Source organism: Vidua macroura, chromosome 6 (genome assembly GCF_024509145.1).
Source record: "Vidua macroura isolate BioBank_ID:100142 chromosome 6, ASM2450914v1, whole genome shotgun sequence".
Taxonomy (NCBI): Eukaryota; Metazoa; Chordata; class Aves; order Passeriformes; family Viduidae; genus Vidua; species Vidua macroura.
In genome coordinates, this window is record NC_071576.1 from 63,030,769 (window position 1) to 63,051,393 (window position 20,625).

Here is a 20,625-nt window from a genome sequence, read left to right on the forward strand (position 1 = left end):
TTAAAAAAACCCAAACCAACCCCTTCCTCCAACCAAAAAAAAAAAAAAAAATCTCAGAAAAAAAAAAGGGAGGGGAGGAGCAGGGAGAAATTAGAAGACTCAGATATGCTTATTCCATTGGGAAATAATTCTTTGATCTTCAGGGAGCTGTGTAAATTTAGGAGAGAAAAAAGGTAATTTCTAGTTGCTTTTTTTTCTGAAGCAGAGCCTCAGGCTTTTTTCCTCTCTCCCCCCAGCCTCTTTGTTTTCCTCCTTTATTATCATCAGACTTCAGTTCCTCTGAGATGTTCTAGTCTCCATGCAGCCCAAGAGCATTCAGACAGAATATCATACACACCTGCTGGACCATGGGCAAATGATGAGGGGATGCCAGCATATGAACCATAGCAATTAACTCTTTGATGTACAGCTTTAGAGCTAATGACACCTCACTCATCTTAGGAGAGAACTTTGACTGCAGACAATTTTTTAAGTTCCCACTTGTAATAGCATATTTGTTCCTTAATTTGATGTATTTTTGGGCTTTTTTTACTACATGGAAATTCAGATTATGGCTTTTTTCATAATAATTTGAAATATGCAGACTGCGTGCATTACAAAAAAACCCTCTCTTTTAAGGAAAAAGATGAAGCGTGTCAAATTTGTGATCAGGCTTGTGTTCTGCATTAATTCTTAGTCAGGGTTGTCTCCTCCCTTTGAATTCTGCATGTCCTTTAAGTGTTGGGATCCAGATCTGTTGACTCTGCCTGGGGACAAATGCAGTGAAGTCACTTGGTCTGTGCTGCCTGCCCAGAGAAGGACAGGATGAAGGGCTGGAGGGAATCACTTCTGAAACTAACCTAGCTAGACTTGCAAGAGCATATTTGATCATGGCTTTAGAGACCGGAGAGTGGCAAGTAATTCCAGAGCTGTGCTGATTTGTATCTTCTGAGCATCCCTGTTATGGGAGGAGGGTGTGTGTGTTCTGTGTCCCCATACAAGGCCCCGTGGCTGGTGCAGCAGTCACTGCACGCCACCTGTGCAAGGTGCTGTCTTTGTGTTTGCAGGGAGGGCACCATGGTGCAGCTGTGTGCTGACCTGGAGAAGGCAGCCTTTAGGTCCAAGGGCCATCAAGTATTGCCCAGTGCTCCCTGCTCTGTGCCTTCTCAGGCCCATTGAAGTCCATGGACTAGGAATGTTTTGCTTCTTCCCAGGATACTGAATAACCTCTGGGTCCTAGATATGGCATTCATTTAGGGAAAATGTATGGTGGTAAATCCAGTGATGTACAGGAGTTAACAGTGCTGACGTGATCACGGGCAAGAGAGCAATCAGTTTTAGTTGAGATGTTTTACTTGTTGGGATAACTCATAACTCTGACTTGGTTCACAACTAGCTTTTAATAATCCTGTTCTCTAAAGTAGCTGCTTTGTTACTGTATAGCAGTGCCACAAAACAAAGCATACAACAGTATACAATGCTGTCAGCAAAGGAGATGTCAGGATAATCCATTCAAATGAGTAAATGCCTCTGCAGTCTTACATATGCTGTCAACTACTGTTTTAAAGACTTGTTGCTATGTTAGAAGCTAGGGGTTTTGTGGGAGATGCCTTAAAGGAGTTAGTAATTCATTTTGGTTAGCTGATTATAAGCATATCAATTTGTTCAAATGTTTTATTAGAAATGTCTGAGAAGTTTATTATGGAACTATTTTATGGGCTCTCCATTTGCCTTGAAAGGGGTTTTCATGCATCTTTCAATAAAACTTCAAACTTGGCAGTATTATTTCAGTGAAAGACACATAAGCTTGAAAAGAGATGTTGATGAACAGTAGGACTTGAGCTGGTATTTTTGCTGGGCTGCAGTTTGTGAGTTTGTTCCGTGGTTCTTTGTGTTTCAATGCAGGCGTTTGGATGCTAACCACATCACTGCCATACCAGAGGACAGCTTTGAGGGGCTGCTGCAGCTGCGGCACCTTTGGCTGGATGACAACAGCTTGACAGAAGTTCCCATCTCTCCGCTCAGCAATCTCCCCTCCCTGCAGGCCTTGACGCTGGCTCTCAACAGAATAACTCACATTCCTGACTATGCATTCACCAACCTTTCCAGCCTGGTTGTTCTGTGAGTGTTCGTGTTTCATGGGGCACTTTGCTTTTCTCCTCAGTTACAGTTTTGGTTAATCCAGGGTGGCACTGAAAATGGTTAATTTGCTATGTTTTAGCTCAGGAATAGCCTGTACTGCCCACATGAGATGATACCATGTATATTAGAGAGCCTGCTGAAGGTTTGCTAAAGACTTTCTCCTAAACAAAAAGCCACATGGGCTGTGGGTAGTGAGATTTGATTTCTGACCTCTCATTATATAATGAATACTTCAAAACAATGGTTGTCAGAGAAAGCTTTCAGAGATACGAAAAGAAGCAAAAAAATGTTTTATCTGAAGCCTGTCTCTTTGTAATCTTAGCAATCTCTGTGGAATAATAAGAAAAATATGTTTGCTATATTTTTGTCACACTTCTGAATAGTGATTAAAGATTTAAAATAGGTTGTCTTGACTGCAAGCAATCTATTCTTTTTCCATACGAGGATGAAATATTCTGTCTGGAAGTGAAATACATTCTTCTGTGTAATCCTCCCCATGCAATGTTTTTTCCTAAACTGTTTAACTCTCTTGATTTCATAGAAATACCTGCTAATTTGTTAACTTATATGAAATCATTCACTTGTTTTGGTTTTCAGACATCTTCATAATAATAAAATAAAAACAATAGGAAAACACTGTTTTGATGGATTAGACAACCTTGAAACCTTGTAAGTATGTTTCTTAAAATAATTTGTGGTTGGTGTTTGTCTCAGTCTCAGCTTAATCAAGGTTGCCATACTGGTTATGATGAAAGTTTTGCAAATCAGGCATGCATGCACTGTGCCACTGACACTTAGGTCCAGCTCAGTTTTGGAACTGAAGGCTGGTATCCGTGCACTGCCCCACCAAAACAAATTAACTACGTTGAGAAGCAGGTGAATACTGGCCTGGGTGACGTGCCATGCTGGGTGATGTGGCTCTAACGTTCCTGGCCCTGGTCTAGCTGGTGTACCTTTGCATAGCACTCTGCTGAGCCAGGTGGACAGACCACAAGTATTTGAGTGGCCCCATGAGTGATAAGGGACAAATATTTGTTTCTCAGATTTCCTGTAGGGTTAAACGTACACAGGATACCTTGCCAAAGCTGTTGTGTGACAATGGGAGGTTTCTGAGAGGGTCTCAGGGGGCTGCTGCTCCTCTGTTCCTCATCCTAAACCTCCCAAGTGCCTCACTGGCAAGGACTGGCTTTCAGCTGCTTGGGTCACATTTCCCATTTCCCTGCAGCTCGCTCAGGGAATGTCTAATAAGTGATATCTCCCTCAGCAGTGCCTTTTTCTATGCTTTGGAGAATGCTAAATAAGTGAAACTGATGAAGGAGGACAAGGGCAAGCCAGTGACAAGCTCTGTTAACGTGAGGAGCTTGGATGAGTCCACAAGTGCTGCTTACTTCATCTCTTTCACCCTCAGTTAAGCAATGACGTGCTGGGTAGATAGATACAGCTGATACAGGGCTCTGAAAATGGGCTTTGCCATTTGTAAGGGATCCCTTTGGCAGAGGTCCTGATATCACTGCTGGAATAGTGACAGCTTAACTGAGAATTCAACCCATCACCAATCTGTCATGAGGCTTTTCTGTGCTTCTGATCAGTATTTATAATTGGTTTCACTGCAAGATCTGCCTTTACATAATGGCTTATTTACTGTTTGGCTTATAAAACCTTGACAAAAGGTATTCTTAGTAAGATGATAATAAAGAGTAATCATTTGTATCTACTTTTTTTTTTAATCTTTCAAATCATGGTTCATTTCTGTGTAAATTCTGTTGAAGAAAAACCTGTGAGATCTTGAATAATACTGAGCTTAGGAAATATTATTTGACTTATAGTAAGGAAATTTTTTGACTTATAGTAAGGAAATATTATTTAACTTAATATGAATAATCCTCTGGGTAATATTAAATATCTTACCTAAGTTATTACCTGGTTATAAAGCATGTAAAACATCAGAAGATTAAATCTAAGTTGAAGTCATTCTATGGTCTAGCTAAAGGTGTTCTTTTTTTTTCTTTCGTTGGACTGTCTTAAACAAAAATGATTTTGACAGTTCAGGGTACTGTTAAAAATTTTATAATGTTCTTGCTTTGTTTCTTCTAGGGATTTAAATTATAATAATATGGTAGAGTTCCCTGAAGCCATAAAAGCACTTCCAAGTCTAAAGGAGTTGTGAGTATTACTTATTCTCCCTTTTTACCAGTTTTCATTCTCCTTTTCATAAATAAAAAAGGGGGGGGGGGAAATTCCTGGTTTAGACTGCTTGTCTCATTGTGCAGGAGCCTAAATTAGGTTAGGTTATGCTAAGTGAGGCTATAATTCAAAGAAAATATAATCAACATCTAGAGAGGGTATGTGTTGAAAATTTTTTTGGAGTTACATAAGCAAGAGAACCATTGGCATAGATGTGAATCAGGAGATGGTTTTGGCCTCCAGGTTAGGTACTCCTTGATGATGCACGTTTTCCTTGTCCCCTCTTAAGAGATGAGTGAGAAAAGTGAAAGTACAGCATTATGTTGGATCAAAATAATTCCTTTCTAATGAAATATTTGCATTTTAGCTGCTGTGCAGCTAAATCATTAAAATTATTCCTGCAGATTGACTTAGTCCTATTGCAGTCCTTGTTATGGCAGGGTTGGGAATTGAGCAGATGTGATGAAAATGATTACTGGTTGAATCTGCTGGCAGTATAGTTTTAAATGTTGGGTTTTTCTTTGCTAATATCTTTAGGGGATTTCACAGTAACTACATTTCCATAATTCCTGATGGTGCATTTGCAGGAAACCCCCTTCTAAGAACAATGTAAGTAATTTCCATCCATCTATTTTTAGCCTTTAGCAGACAGTGACCGTAAGAACAAACCCTGAAATGTGTTTTTTATTTCCCAGACATTTGTATGACAATCCTTTGTCTTTTGTGGGAAACTCAGCATTTCAGAATCTGTCAGATCTGCATTCCCTGTAAGTACCTTCTTGACAATACTGTACAATAAATGGGTATGAAATGTTGTGGCTAAGAACTGAAAATAAATAAATTTTCTGTTTCCCTCTCATATTAGAGGGTTTTTTTTCAGTAAGTTTCAATAAATATTGTTATTGTTGGGAATATCTAGTTTCTTAAGAAGCTCTATTAAATACGCTCTACAACTTTTTTTTAATGACCTTTCATAAGATACATAACCCAAGGCCAAGTGCTCAGACTCTTAGTTAAACAATCTGCAGTGTGTCCTTGGTGGTTTTTTGTGCAGGGATGTACATTGTGAGAATGTTTTGCAGGTTAGTCCTGCTCTTAAAAGAGACCACTTCTGGGGGTGATGAATAAGCAAAATGGAGTGAGACTTTGAACTACAAGCTACACTTTTCATGAGTATTGATAGCACTCTTTTCAGTTTGATGAATTCCAATTGTTTGCTCATGGAGGAGTAATTTATTAAGCAAATGAGTAGCAAAGGAAGCAGTCAAAAGACAACTTTCACACATTATTCAAGTATAAAATTTAAAAGCAGTAAGAATGTTAGAGTGTCTCCTTGGTGTAAATATCTACCTGATTACAAGACTGAATGTCACAATTCAATTTCACAGTAGTTCACACCTAATTTTCATGGGGATTTTTTTTAGGGTCATTCGGGGTGCCAGCATGGTGCAGTGGTTTCCAAATTTGACAGGAACCGTAAATCTGGAGAGCTTGTAAGTGTCTTCTGCAGAAATAAATTCTTGTGTTTGCCTCTTGTGAAGTAATGGAAATGTGATTAGTGGATCTGGAGAGAAACCGCATTTATGTTCTCTTCCTGTCAATAAATGTAATGATACAGTTTTCCTCACTGTGATAGCTGGGTGACACTTAGTGGGTTTTTTTTAGTAGGGGAAGCCGAGAAAAACCTATGAAAAAAGCCATTGATAGGAACCCACTCTCCCAGAAATGAAAAACAGAAAAATTGTCCTCTTAAACAAACAAACAAAAAAAAAAACAAAAAAAAAACCAACAACAAACAAAAAACCCAAACAAACAAAATTTGGTGGGTGAATCTAGCACCCTGGTAGTATTCTATTCTTATATATTCTTGTTATGCCATCTGTCATAAACAAAAGAAAATTCATATGTGTGGGTTTGTTGGGTTTTTTCCCCACAGAACTCTTACAGGAACCAAGATAAACAGTATTCCTGTTAATTTATGCCAAGAGCAAAAGGTGCTTCGAACTTTGTAAGTATATATATTGTGCCTCTCTTCATGCATCAGAATGTTTTGAAAGAAACTTAAATCTAATTTAAAGTCAAAGTATTACTTTGACTTTTTCATCCTAGTAGTTCTACTAAAGCTGGAAATGTGGTTTCTTGATTGTTTTTTGATTTGATGCAATGCCTTACATTTCTTAAGCAGAGTCCTCTTTATAGGGGTATGTTACATTTCTTTCCTGTGTTAGAGAGAGATGTAAGGTGGTGCTGCAGAGACCAATCTTCAAATTTGTTGTGCCACCATTCATTGTTAACAGAACTGTAGTTAGCTACCTTCAGAGGTTAAAGAAGAGTTTAGTTACAGTGCTTTGACTTGTTGTGTTCAGGAACAGAGGAGAGAGCATCAGGAACCAAAGAAATGGAGATGAGGATTAGGAAGAAGATAGCAATGCAAAGGCTAGACATGAAAAGCAGTGAGCATGTGTTAAAATTAATGAAAAAAACCCCCAAACTGATAACTGAAACTATTAGGGGGATGGGGACAACTGTGTTTGCAAAGGATGCACGCAGGAAAATGTGGAACAGAAGCAAATCCTGGGAAAGGGAGGAGAAAAAATACCTTCTGTTTGATAGAAGAAAAACAGTACAAAAAATGATGAGGTGGGATTTATTTTCAAACAGCCATTAACCTATCAAATAGAAATTTTAAGATTGTTTGCTTGTTTCTAGTCTTTTTTTTTTCTTCATTGTTTCACAGAACATTCTGAGCTTTCCTAGCTTTACTTAAGCAATTACCAGCACACTAAACAGAAAATTGGCACCAAATTTATATGCTTTACATACAATTTACCTAGTTTATTCTAAAAAAGCAGGTTATGAATAAATTTTTTAGATTATAACTCTCAATTCAGGGAGCATGTCCTAAACGTTTTTAGGGTATGTGTATACCAGGATGTAGAGTTCACACTTGTGATTACCTCTGTGATTTTCTCTAAAGGACCCTTGGTTTCTCAGCAGAATGGTACTAATAGGATGAGTTTTCTGTTAATCCATTTAATAGTTACAAGTGATGAGATGTTTCAAGTAGAAAGGAGTTAACTAAGCACCTTTCTCCCATTTTCTATTTTGAAGGGACTTGTCTTATAACAATATAAAGGACCTCCCAAGTTTTAAGGGCTGCCACACCTTGGAAGAAATGTAAGTAGAAATAAGTGTTGTTTATTTTTATAAACTCCATAGTGTTCTGAGTCCACATCTCTAGAGACTTTTTTGCTTCATGTTTCATCTTAATTTTCAAAACTTAAAGACAGAGAGAGATAGTATGATGATCTCATATCAGAAGTGTGCTGGACAGAGAATTCAACCACTTGTGCTTTCCTTAATAAGCTAATACTTAATTATTCCCGTGGTACAAAATTAATGAAAGACAGCTTAATCCTGCATAGTAATATTGGTGTGCACATAAATGGAATGGCTAGAATATGCCCAAAGACTCCATGCAGAATGGAGAGTGTTACTTTTAGCTTGAAAGTAATTCAGTCCACACTTCTTTAGTCTCTTCTAAATTAAATGAGCTGTGAACTGGGATTGGGCAGAGGTGCCAGGAAAGTGCTCCATGGTTGTATGAACATAGCTGATGCAAAACACTTGTCAGTCTGTCTACAAGGGGAAATGAGTAAAACCTTCTCACTGGCAAGGCTAAAGCCCTGCATTAGCAGACACCAAGCTATCCCTTTGTTTGAAATCAGCTAATAAAGTTCTGTTTCTGCTTCTTCCCTTTGCAGTTCCTTACAGCATAATCAAATCCATGAAATTGCAGAGGACACCTTTCAAGGACTATCCTCCCTCCGTGTCCTGTGAGTGCAGATGTAGCTGCATGCTGAGTAAAACAAGATCCTGGTTTTGATTCCCATGTAAACTGATGTCAGGGTTTGGTGTTACAAATTTGATTGATGGCAAAAGGCCAGCAGCCAGTTTGAGCCCTGTTCCTTCTATTCTCCATTTTATTTTTCTAGCCTATAAAAATATTTTTATAAATATGAAGTCTACAAAATGAGATTTTTTTTCAGTGGTCCAATATTTTGCATTGTAACTATCTTATTTTATTGTATAGTATTTGTTGGAGAGATCCTATCTGTTTTCCTCAGGAGAAGCAGATAAGTGAACAAAATTATCCTCTCCCCTTACAACTCAAGCTATATTAAGTTAGCAGGAAGAACAATCCAGAAATAGACAGGTATTTTAAGAAGAATGTTATAACTCATGGTGGAGCTGGATTTCACATGTAGCAAAGCAGATGCTTCTCTGCTTGTTCTTTTGTTGTTTTCCCCCATCTCTGCCCACATGCCCTGCTATAGACGCAGTTGTCACCAGGGTGGTCATCCTGGCATCTTCCTGCTGGGAATAGGTGATGCCAGAGGCAGCCTCTGCCTTGGGAGCACAGCTTGTGCTGTAGTGTCACAAAGAAAGGGAAAGGGAGCAGGAATGGGAGATGAGGTAAAGCAGGATACAGCTGCATTGCCAGGGAATTTGGCTGCTATTGCACCTGGCTGAATGGGAAGAGAGGGGATATGTTCTGCTTTTCTGATAAAGGCATGATGTAACTGTCACCTTAGCTTTTTTCCTCACTACAGTGGCTGTTAGATTTGGTGAAGCTGCCAAATAATCTCCTTTGGCATTCATTGCAGGGACCTCAGTAGAAATCGAATCCATCAGATCCACAAGGGAGCTTTCATCACTCTTGGAGCTCTTCTTAACCTGTAAGTAGGCTGTTCTGTGCAGTCACCTCCTCTCTCTTGCATTAAACTGGTGAGATAATAAATGTTATTAGCTTAAAAGTGATGTGTTCATCATTTGTTCAATATCTGTGAATCAGGAAGGCTCCTGCTAGCTGAATACATGCAGGGCACACTTCTTCAGAGTTCCTGCTGCACTGACAGCATTTCCAGAGCACAGCCTCGTATGATGAAGCCCTTCCCTGCTCTAATGAAATGTGTGCCAGAGGGTCTTCAAACTTACTTTGTAACACAGTGTTGATATTCCCATTCCAGAGACCTGAGTTTCAATGAGCTCAGTTCAGTTCCAGCCGAAGGACTGAGTGGACTGAACCAGCTCAAGCTCACAGGCAATTCTGAGCTGAAAGAAGCTTTGGCAGCCAAGAACTTCGCCAAGCTGCGGTATGTTGGTGGAGAACACCCCGGGTGCTTGCAGTGCCCAGCAGTGTGTGGCAAACGGAGCCAGGGGGTACAGTACTCGTGGCAAATGGCCTTTGCTGAGTCCTGCAGCATCTCAGTGCTGGACTGTAGAAAGGGCATCTGACTGCTCTGCTGTAGAAGCCAGTTACAGATCATTTTCTTGGGATTTTTTGTATTTTTTCTCCACCACTTTTCAGGCCAGATATCATCTGATTTGAGAGTAGTGCTTTGGGTAGATTTCCATTTGTTACTGAACTGAGCACATCTGTCTTTGACAGTGTGGAAAACAGGAGCAGACAGGCAGGTGTCTGATTACATAATCACCATGCTTTTTATATATTTTCTTGGAGGCAAATGATAAGAATAAAAATAATCATTCAAATGGAAGCCTGTAATGGATTTTTGTGGGAGATGGATCGGACAGTGATGAACTGTTTTCCATTTTACAAAGATGTTACAAAGAAGAAGCAGTCTGATGTTCCTCCTAAATATTTTCAAGAAGGGAATTCAGGACAGTTGATATTGTAGTCCTGAGTGAAAAATAATAGATTCTGGTCTGCTATTCCCTCATTGTTTATGTGGTTTTTTTAGAACTCTGTGTGAAGATGTACTTCTTCTCTGCCAGAATAACAGTATGTACCAATTCTGACAAACACACAAAAAATAGAAATCTTATTTTTCATTCTTTAGAATGAAGAGTGAGAAGGAAAGATGTAACACAAGGTTGTGGTCATCTGGGAATTAACTTTCTTACAAAACAGTTACTCTTTAATTAGCTTACTTAATTAGTTTCAGTTTAATTTCAACAGCAATGCTACAAACTAACCCTGATCAGATTTTGGTTTGTATATGGAGTAGAAAGAATAGTAGCGAGCTAAAAATATCATAACATCATCTTTGTACTTCTCACTTGTATACGTCACCTGCCCTTTATCTCAGTGCAAGCGTTCATTAGAAATAGTTCTACCTCATCCAATTTGAAAGAGTTTTTATCAGCCACTGTGAGAAAAATAAGATTTGAGTTTAGCACAGAAATGTGCCACTTAAATATTTTTAATAGGTGGCAATCTGAACTTCGGTTACAAAGTTTAATGGTCTTCCTTGTTCTGCCCATATTTCAGGTCACTCTCTGTACCATATGCTTATCAGTGCTGTGCATTTTGGGGTTGTGATTCTTACCTAAACTCCAATGCTGAAGATTCCAGTCACCAAGATCAAGGTGCCTTGATGGATCATGAGAAGGGTAAATGTTTCTTGTACTTAACCAGCAGTATTGTTTTGTACCAGACTAGAATAACCGTGTGTGTTGCCTTTGAATAAGGAAATAGGAAAAATACAAGTCTTTATAGGGATACAAAAGAAGTCTCTTAAAGACCAGTTAGCAATTGCTTACAAATCAGCAGTGCCATGTTCCTTCTAAACACATGAAAGATATGTTGGACACTGTAAGACTTGCCTGTCTGAAAAAAAATTAGTAATTAAAAAAAAAGTCAAACTGCAGGTATTGTTTCTGTCATGGTTTTATTGTTCTCAGTGTTTCAGCCTTTCTATTCAGACAGGACCTATCCTTCTCCTGACTGCTTCAGGCTCCATAGACCTTTCCCCAGTGATCAAAGATGTTGCTTTGTTACAAAGCCTTGTGAACAGGAGTTTCTGCGTTGGGCATCTGACAGAATGCAAACCAGAACCACTTCACTTGTCACAAGGCTCAGGTGTCAGTGAACTGCTTCCATCCTAGGCAGCTTCACTGCCATTTCACTTATTTTTCTTCCTACAACTAACATGTTTTTCACTTTTACAGCTAATGCAGATATTCTAAGAAATGCAAAAAATGAGGAATTGGGACAGACTATTATTCACTGTACACCAGCAACAGGTAAATCTTATCATGTGCTTTAGCCACACTGAACTTCAGGCATGGTGTTATGCAAAGAGTGCAGAATTACATCTTTCATTCCTGGTAGTCATTCTGTACACAGAAGATTAAATTCTCCAATGCTTTCAGTAAAACTTGATTTGATGTCAGTGTTGTTTTGGATGAGCAATCACAAAGATCTGACTCAGCTTTAGACATACAGCCCTTCATTAGAGAACTATGCTAGGAAAAATACCAAAATTTCTTTCCATAAGCAGAATAATCAAGACTGTAAAGCTTATATTTGGAGTCTGCTAATGCACTGCCTCCTAATTCTGCCTTATTTTTCCAAGGAGATGTCTGTGGAGCAGACTGTGTGAATGCTCATCTGTTTCAGTGAGAGTTCAGCCTGTGCTTTAAAAGCTTAACTCCAACTGCTGTCTGTCACTGGTGGTTTTAAGGAAGCTTGATGTCTTTCCAGGAGGGAGGATAAGGGGCACCCATGTGATCTCTTCCCCAGCCCTGCTGTAGCTGCATTAGCTGTGAGCAGAGGGCTGTTACAAGTAGCTGCAGTAGGCAGTAGCATCTTAAACTGCTCAAGACACTTGTGCAGTGAATAGTCTTGTTGGCATACCAGATTTACTCCAACTCAGGCTTGAACAGTCCAGGAGTGTTGAAAGTCTTTGATCTTGCAATGAATATTTTCACTCTAGGCAGCTTTGTTTCTGCCCTTCTGTTTCTCTTACTCAAACTGCCAATTTCCGTACAGCCTTCCACTCAGCTCCTGGAGCACTTGCTGTGCTACCTCTTGCTTTCTGCCTTTGCCCCAGCCTCTCCAGAGGATTCCTTCCCTACATCTTCTACCCTCTTTTGTCTGCATAAACAGGAACATGCAGATGCAATGTGCTTCCAATGAAGTTACTCCTGGGTGAGCAGGAGTTTTCCAAGTCTTACTTCTTTCTCTTCTCCTAACTACTATTTTATGTTATGAAAATCCATTTATCTTTTGAGTTAGCTCTGGCTTTAATATCCAGATTATCACAAGAATTTCTTGATCACAGCCAAAAAAACCTGCAGTCAGAAAGTCAAATATATTAATGTAATTGTACATAATCTGAAAGTTAATTTGTTAAAGGTGCTTATTTGCTTTTAATCTCCTGTTTACAGAATGAGAACTGAGATGGTGTGTTACAGGGGTTAAATTTTTAAAGTCTTTAGCTCTTTCTTTTTGTCCATGCCAGAAATGATGTAGTAGGTCTAAAAGAAAGAGCTTGCCCTACAAGTTCACAGTTTGCCTTGTTTTTCACCCGTCCCTCTCGTACTAACAAGTTTCTATGTCATGCTGCCATCTGGTCATGAGATACTCCACCCACCATGTCAGGTCTGAATCACTGCTCAGCCTGTAGATCCACTTTGCACTTTGCCTGAAGAATGGATTGCTGAACAGTGGTGCTCAAGGAGCTCAAGATTGCTGAAACGTCCTTCCAAGCATGGATTTTTGCCCCCTCCCAGCATGGGCTGGGAATATCAGTGTGAGAGGAGGGCAACTTTTAACTCAAAGGATAGCTAGACTTTGGGAGAAAGACAGGAAAGGGTGGTGGCTTTTATTTGTCTAAAAATAAAAAAAATGGCTTCAAATTGAATTTTTGGAAGCACAGAATTGACATTTTAAAATTTTGTAAGTAGGAAGTTGTTTTTATTTTGAAGTAGATCAGCTTAGCAGGTATTGTTGTGTCACACAAATGTATTGTAAAGTTAATTATTCTGTCATTGATGTTTTACTTGGGAATACCTGCTAAAAAGGGGTTATACTCCTGATTTTCTGATAATCCAGTGCACTTCATTATTTTCTACCCAGAAATGAAGCTTGATCATGTAAACAAACAAAAAAGTGGGGTTTTTTTTTTGCCTGTCAGTTCATTAATTTCTGCAAGTTGCTTTAGGCCTTGGGAGATTTTTGCACTGACACTGAATCATTCTTGGCAGTTCTGTTCCTGCCCACATGAGGGATGGGCTGTCCTTACCTTTCCCCTGCCTAGAGGAAAGGCATGTGCAGCACAGAGCCAGCCCTCGGTCACGGGCTGACTCCAGCCTTTGCAGTTTGGCATTTTTCTTCAGTCCCCTGCGTGGTCCTCAAATGCAGGGAGGGATCCTGAGCTACTGTGCTTAGGACAATTAGCACGGGGATATAGGAGAGGTAAAATTCTTCTAATTGTTACTTAAAAGCAGGAGGATTCCCTATGGAATAAATGGCAGTTAGAGGAATTAGAAGGGTAAGCAATAGTAGTGACCTTTGTTCCTGGCCTTCTTTCCTATCATTTTGTTTGTTGGACTTTTTTATTATGTAAGCTTTTTTAAGTGGCAAAAGAAGAAGAAGAAAATAATTTTCTCATATCACTTTTCAAGCTCACAGTGCCTTTCAGTGGCGAGGCTGGGGGACAGGGCTTGTGGTAAATTCCTGTCCCTACTAAAGCTGATTAAATTGAATTTGTCTGCTGTTCTACAGATGCTTCCTTGTCACCAAAAGTTACTCCAGAAGGCATGTGTGTGAATAATTTTTTAAGAGAATGTGTTCCTTCTAAAAATTGTTTTCCCTTGCAAAGGGGATTGTGAAGATTCGCCTTTTTTTTTTTTTGCCGAACTTTTTTATGAATTATGAAATATACGTAAAATAAAATAGTATTTAGGTCACACTAATAAAAGCTATTTTGAATAGGTAAGAGGTAATTAAGTTTGTTTTGCTAGCTTGTTTATACCAAATGTTCTCAAGTGACCATTCACTGCACTAATTATTATTTCAGGCATAATTAATTAGTAAATAACTTTAGCAGAATAGTTTACTTTCAGCTGACCTATTTAGCAGTTCAGCTGTGTATTCTATTCATGAATTAATGAGGAGTACACTTTTAAGACCTTTTCAAAATCTTGCTTATTAAGGGAGAATTTTTTCCTAAATTGGTCGTCCTTCTGTTTGTTTTTTGTTTTCTTCTAGGTGCTTTTAAGCCTTGTGAATATTTATTGGGCAGCTGGATGATTCGCCTTACTGTCTGGTTTATTTTTTTGGTTGCTTTGTTCTTCAACCTGCTTGTCATGTTAACAATATTTGCATCCTGTACTACATTGCCATCTTCCAAACTGTTTATAAGCCTGATTTCTGTCTCTAACTTATTTATGGGAGTCTATACTGGTATCTTAACTTTCTTGGATGCTGTATCTTGGGGAAGATTTGCTGAATTTGGCATATGGTGGGAGACTGGCAGTGGTTGCAGAATTGCTGGGTTTCTTGCAGTTTTTTCATCAGAAAGTGCCATTTTTTTCCTGATGTTGGCAGCTGTTGAACGGAGCTTGTCTGCAAAGGAGTTTATTAAGAAGGGGAAAAGCAATCGCCACAAACAATTTCAAATTGCAGCATTTTTTGCTTTCCTGTGCGCTCTGGTAGCTGGGTGCTTACCACTCTTTTATAAAGCAGAGTACTCAGCATCACCCCTTTGCTTGCCCTTCCCCACTGGAGAAACACCTTTGTTAGGTTTCACAGTAACTCTAGTGCTGCTGAATTCATTAGCGTTTTTGCTAATGGCTGTTATCTACACTAAACTCTATTGCAACCTGGAGAAGGAGGATCTCTCTGAAAACTCCCAGTCCAGCACGATTAAGCATGTCGCTTGGCTAATCTTCACCAACTGCATCTTCTTCTGTCCTGTTGCGTTCTTCTCATTTGCACCGTTGATCACTGCGATTTCTATCAGCCCTGAAATCATGAAGTCTGTCACTTTGATATTTTTCCCGTTGCCTGCTTGTCTGAACCCAGTCCTGTACGTGTTCTTCAACCCGAAGTTCAAGGAAGACTGGAAGCTGCTCAGGCGCCACCTGAGCAGGAGGAACGGCGCCGTAGCAATTGCTGTCAGTGCCCAAGGGGACGTGGCACAGGATCTGTACTACGACTGTGGCGTTTACTCCCACCTGCAGGGTGGTAACATTGCTCTGTGTGAATGTTGCGAGTCGCTGCTGTTGTCCAAGCCCGTGCCCTGTAAACATTTAATAAAATCCCACAGCTGTCCCGCGCTGGCAGCGGTGCCGTGCCAAAGGCCGGATGGCTACTGGTCAGACTGTGGCACGCAGTCAGCCCACTCTGACTACGTGGATGAGGACGACTCCTTCGTGTCGGACAGCTCGGACCAGGTGCAGGCCTGTGGCCGTGCCTGCTTCTACCAAAGCAGAGGGTTCCCTTTGGTGCGTTATGCCTACAACATACCAAGAATTAAAGACTGAGAAAGCTTTCTGCCCTCAGCTGCTCCAATAAAGAGGTATCGTGTTTTGCAGACTGTCGACTGTTTTGACCTTTTGAGCAGGAAGCACTTTTGTAATCATTATTTCGTGTCATTTGTAAAGAAGAGAAGTGGGCAGTAACTTCTTGAGCCATACATTAAAAAAAAAAAAAAAAATCAATTGCCCTGACTGTAAATAATTGCTAACCAAAATTGTTACCCAATATTTTTACTTTTTTCACACAATAGTGGTTTCTTTTATACAGCTTTTACATGCTAATGGTGTGTTTCCACATCATATTGCAGTTGTACTTTGCTTCTTCTGGTGGTGAGGTAAGTTCTGGTGATTTTTTTTTCCCCCCCCCGAGAAAGCACAATATAAAGGACAGCTGTTTAATATTATAGAAATTATTTTTTAAATGTGACTTTTCTATAAGCAAAAAAATCTATTGCTAGCTTTGTATAGTATATTCAGCATTGAATCTCAGGATGCATTTTATTGCAGGGCCAAAAAAGGGATTAATTCTCCCATACGTAACTGTGACAGCAATATCAGAATACTGTGTTTTGTTTTGTATTTTAGTTAATGTTCAAGTTTTAAAGAACTTGTTGCAGTAAAGTACTTGTAATCCGCAGTGTTCTGTAGATTTATTGGAACAAGAATGTTGACAGCTGTCAGGAACAGTAGGGTTAAGCACATTTTTCCAGTGATGCCGCATCACTTCAGGTGAACCACAGCGTTTCCTCAGTATTACCCAGTCGAGTCACAGCATTGGCAGCAGTGTGGATGTACGGGCTGTTGGCACAGCTCCCCTGTGGCCAGCTCGTGTCTGTGCCATCAGCGTGGCCAGTGCTCTGCAGCCTGCTCAGTGGCACAGGAATTCCTATCATGGACCGAGACTTTAGGAAATGGAGGGAAAATGCAACACAATTTGGCACTAAAAAAAAGCATTTTTCCAGTTACTTTACTGACAGTGAAGTACACTGTGCAAAGTCACTGATTTTCACCTAAATCAGTGCAATCTTTTTAAAGCATTAAAGTTCTGAGACCCAAATGATTTAAGTACAACCAGTGATCAATTTTTTATAATTAGTTTGAAATATGATCAATACAAAGTTAATAATGCATGATTAAGTAATTACATAAGGTTTTTGGACAATACAACTAGATGAGGAGTAAATCCACTGCCATCCCAGTTACTCTGGAGAAATTCTTGTTGAGATCTAAAGCTAGATTTCTGTTTTGAGAATTAAACTGTATATACTGTTCATACAATGAATTTTTATCTTTGTATTGTAAGTTATTTGATAGAACCCATGATGGGCAATGTGGCTTCAGTTCATTTTGTTAATTAAAGCTACCTCCTAAACAATAGTGGCTGCCAGTAGCAGAATGTTTAAAATGTGGTTTATGTACTTTTTTCATTGTAAATAGACGTGGTTGTATATTGTCACTATAATAAAAACAGGATCCTTGTATATCAAAATCATGTAGTTTGTACAAAGTATGGGAGGAATATTTACTGTATGCTGTTAATTTTGTAAGCCAAAATATTCAAGCGTAAAAAGGGAAGAAAACCATCCAAGAGTTGTTAATTCTTATATTTACACTCATGAATATTACATCTGCAATTAGCATGGAATGTTACACTGAAAGCAAATAAAGGGTACATGAATAACTATGGTTATTTATCTCTGTTTTTCAAAAGTTAAAGCTGAAAACGGTGCACATGTAGAATTATTGAGCATAAATTATGTCTCATCTGCTCTTGGCTACATGTCGTGAAAGTTTCAGGAAAGAACTGCCGGAAAAACAAGAAAGTTTCCAGTTTACAGGTGGATCTATGATTTCAGAACAATGTTGACTCTTGGCATGCAAAAGGTTAAAAACCTTAAGCGAAGTGTTAGCCCTCTTATGAAGGAATCTCTTGATTAAAGGTGTTATGTGTTGTGTTTGAGTGGAAATGTTTTTAGTATGCTTTGAACAATCATACAGATGATAATTTTCATATTGATATTGTTTAATGTTGAAAATTGTGGGGGTTTTTTAAGCCATCACTGTGTAAGAGTCACAGCTTGTCCCACATTCCCTCTGTTGGCCGACCTGTCAAAGGTAATAAGAATGCTTCTCAAAACAGACTGTAAATGTCAGCTGCCATTTATAATCAGTAGGGAAGGAAATCCAGCCGTGAAGCTTCCAGAAAGCCTGTTGTATTTTCAGCGTTCTTACGTACAGATTTATTTCTTCTGTTCTACAAGTGAGCCTTTGCTGCCATGCTGTTCACAGAGGTGATGTGATCCATTGGGAGCTCTGCTATTTCACTGTACCTCAGCGTGTTTTTGGAGTTCAGTTATACTAGCAGTGAGCTCTAATGCACCCGCTGGTGGAGGGGAAGGAGTGTGGGCAGCAGCTCCTGGAACCAGCCTGTTCAGAAGCAGTGCTGCCAACCGGCCTCTCTCAGCGTGACCTCGTGCGTGACGCCCGCGGACCATCGCCACAGGAGAGACCAGACAGGTCCAGGTACGTAATGCCAACTTTCCTTGTGTCTCTGCTGGGGAAGCTGCCCCAGGCCAGGGCACAGTGCAGTGTTCAGCTTGCTGCTGCTACAAAAGCAATGTCAAATAGGTGAGGACAGCTTGCCTTAAAGCTATTTTATGTTAGCAATGTGTGGGATTTTTGTTACCTGTGTACCAGTGGCTTTCTGAGCTGTCACCTCAGCAGTCTCTTCTGCTAGGTAGATCTTCCTAATTTCAGTTTTCAGACTGAAACAAGTGAAACCACAAGTTAACACCCTTCTGGGGTGCCCACAGACAATAACTCCTCCAGTTTTCTAGAGCCTAACGCTAGCTGAAACTGCTCTGACAGTTGCAGTGTCACATATCGTGCCTCTAGACCTCTCCACAACTGCCATACTGGGCTCCAGTGCTGGGTTTAGCAGTCAGAAAGGCTTTGCTGTTGACTTTAAATGAAAAACATAGGGCAAGGAGAGCATTTTGTTGTTGTTTTTCTTCCTTATCTTCTGCAGTTGGGAGGAAGCACCTTTTTGCAGGGAGATGGTCCCAAATAAAATTGCCAAAGGTATTCCCTATCTTTCCCCCATTAACAGTAATTTCTTACAGATGGATATTAGCCTGCTCTGTGGCAATACGCTGGTGAGAGCTCTTCCATTGAAATTGAGCTTTTTCATTCTCTTATAAAAACAATGCATCTGCTTTTCAACTTTTTGATCTAGATGCCTTTTGCCTTTTTTAATTTCTTTCCAGTAGAATTTCCTGTTTATTTGTGAATTTACTCAGAAATTTCAAACTTGCACAAAGATACTTAAGTAATTCTTTTCACTTTGATTACTGTTTTTAAGCCTTCAGTTTCAATTTACAGGGTAATACTTTTAATTAAAAGCAAATTGTGCAGTTTGTTTTATATGTGCTCTCAGTAATTTTTAATTACATAAATGCTTTTGATCTTTTACTGTTAGCATAAGTTGATTTTTTTAGCAGGAGATTTTTTCAATATTTCACATATTGTACTGTAGAGTCTGATTTAACGCTAGGCTTCAGTTGAAGATGATTCAATAAATAAGGAAATGAAATCTGAAATGGGATAATACCATCACAGATTGCTGTTTTCTGTACAGTTATATACTGAAAGAGCTTGGAAGGTGAATGGACATATTTCATACATTGCACTTCTGGCACTACTCCAGTATAAAGTAGCAGTGTAGGTTTTCCATAAGTAATACTAGTTAGTGGTCACTGTGGTGTTTGCTATAGGGAACTAATTTTGATTTGAGGGTAACAAAATACAGAGTACCTCACTGGTTTCCAGTAACAAAAGCATAACCTGTGTTCTGAAAATTCCAGCCCAAAAATGAGCAAGTAAATCTGTTAGTAACTGATGCTTTTTAAAAGAGAGAAAGACTTTATGCAGAGCTATAAACTAGCTAAAGAAGTGAAGGCTGTTCAAAGCAGGAGGGCTGTGATCTCCAACTAGCAAAAAACAGCTGGGTTGAGTGGGAATCCTGCTAGTGATTCACAAGGATGTGATTTTAAACTAAATGCGTTGCACAGAGCTCTTGCACATTTCCCCAGACGAGAGGAACTCCCATCTGGAGGCTCTGTCCCTTTAAAGCAGAGTTCCACATCTGCAGGCAGCAGAATCTGAGCTGGGACTGGCGGTGTGTACAGTGCGCTGCAGGATGAGAATACATCATACCACGAAGGAAAGTGAAGTAATGCAGGACCTCTCAGGTTTCACAGCCTCTAATCAAGCAGAACTACACATTCAGGCACAAAAATAGCCAGCAGACAAGTACAGGCAGTGTTCCTTGAGCTCTGACATGGAGGTGAGCCAAGAAGCTTTCTCCCTTGCTCCCGTGCCTGCCACAGTATCTTTTCTTATTATGCTGGAAAATCTGAAGACTTAAGGGGACTTAAGAAAAGTTGAATTCAACTATATTTGGTTTAAATTTTCTACTTTTTTCAAGGTTGCAAGTAAAATAGTATTTTCTTTAAGCTTAATGCTTGATGTCTAAGCCTCTGTTTCTCCCTACATTTAGTAATCTTTTTTCCCCTTTTGATTATTTTTATGCTTCTGTGTTCCTTAATGTCTAGTGGGGAATTAGACATGACATCTACAAGCAATCTGATCTCATTCTTTTCAGTAAACCTGGCTAGTGTTCATCAAGTTGACCTGAGAAGTTTCCTTCTGCTGGCTCCTGTATTTTCAGAGACTGAGTTCATCAGATTACAGTTGAATTTCTAAAATGGAATGATTTCATAAACAAGAGTTGGCAAATCAAGGTGCTTAGTGATTCGGAGTAGTTGATGTCTATCTAGAATAGAAATCTTTTCTATGTCTGTTACCTGAGGAATTGCTTTATTGATATTTTATGTGTAAAATGATTTTTTAAATACTGTGGGTGGCTATTGGGGAATACTTCTGAGAAATTTGTCCTGAGCATTTGGTTGTTCAGACGTGCTGATTGGCGTGGCCATGCAGACAGAAAGTATAGGTCTGTGAACACGT

At 39.4% G+C, this 20,625-nt stretch overlaps 1 protein-coding gene across 4 annotated transcripts in view; it reads left to right on the forward strand.

Annotated features, from left to right (window-relative positions):
- The window catches only part of LGR4 (leucine rich repeat containing G protein-coupled receptor 4), a 74,354-nt gene extending 57,075 nt beyond the window's left edge, over positions 1 to 17,279 (forward strand). For all 4 annotated transcript variants that reach the window (XM_053980276.1, XM_053980275.1, XM_053980277.1 and 1 more), the window contains exons 5-18: positions 1,885 to 2,100; positions 2,719 to 2,790; positions 4,216 to 4,284; positions 4,843 to 4,914; positions 5,001 to 5,072; positions 5,730 to 5,798; positions 6,242 to 6,313; positions 7,417 to 7,482; positions 8,070 to 8,141; positions 8,973 to 9,044; positions 9,336 to 9,461; positions 10,601 to 10,722; positions 11,281 to 11,355; positions 14,327 to 17,279. In XM_053980276.1, coding sequence (XP_053836251.1) covers positions 1,885 to 2,100; positions 2,719 to 2,790; positions 4,216 to 4,284; positions 4,843 to 4,914; positions 5,001 to 5,072; positions 5,730 to 5,798; positions 6,242 to 6,313; positions 7,417 to 7,482; positions 8,070 to 8,141; positions 8,973 to 9,044; positions 9,336 to 9,461; positions 10,601 to 10,722; positions 11,281 to 11,355; positions 14,327 to 15,603 — 2,452 coding nt within the window. In that variant the 3' untranslated portion in view covers positions 15,604 to 17,279. The remainder of the gene's footprint in view (positions 1 to 1,884; positions 2,101 to 2,718; positions 2,791 to 4,215; positions 4,285 to 4,842; positions 4,915 to 5,000; positions 5,073 to 5,729; positions 5,799 to 6,241; positions 6,314 to 7,416; positions 7,483 to 8,069; positions 8,142 to 8,972; positions 9,045 to 9,335; positions 9,462 to 10,600; positions 10,723 to 11,280; positions 11,356 to 14,326) is intronic.
- The last annotated feature ends 3,346 nt before the right edge of the window (positions 17,280 to 20,625 follow it).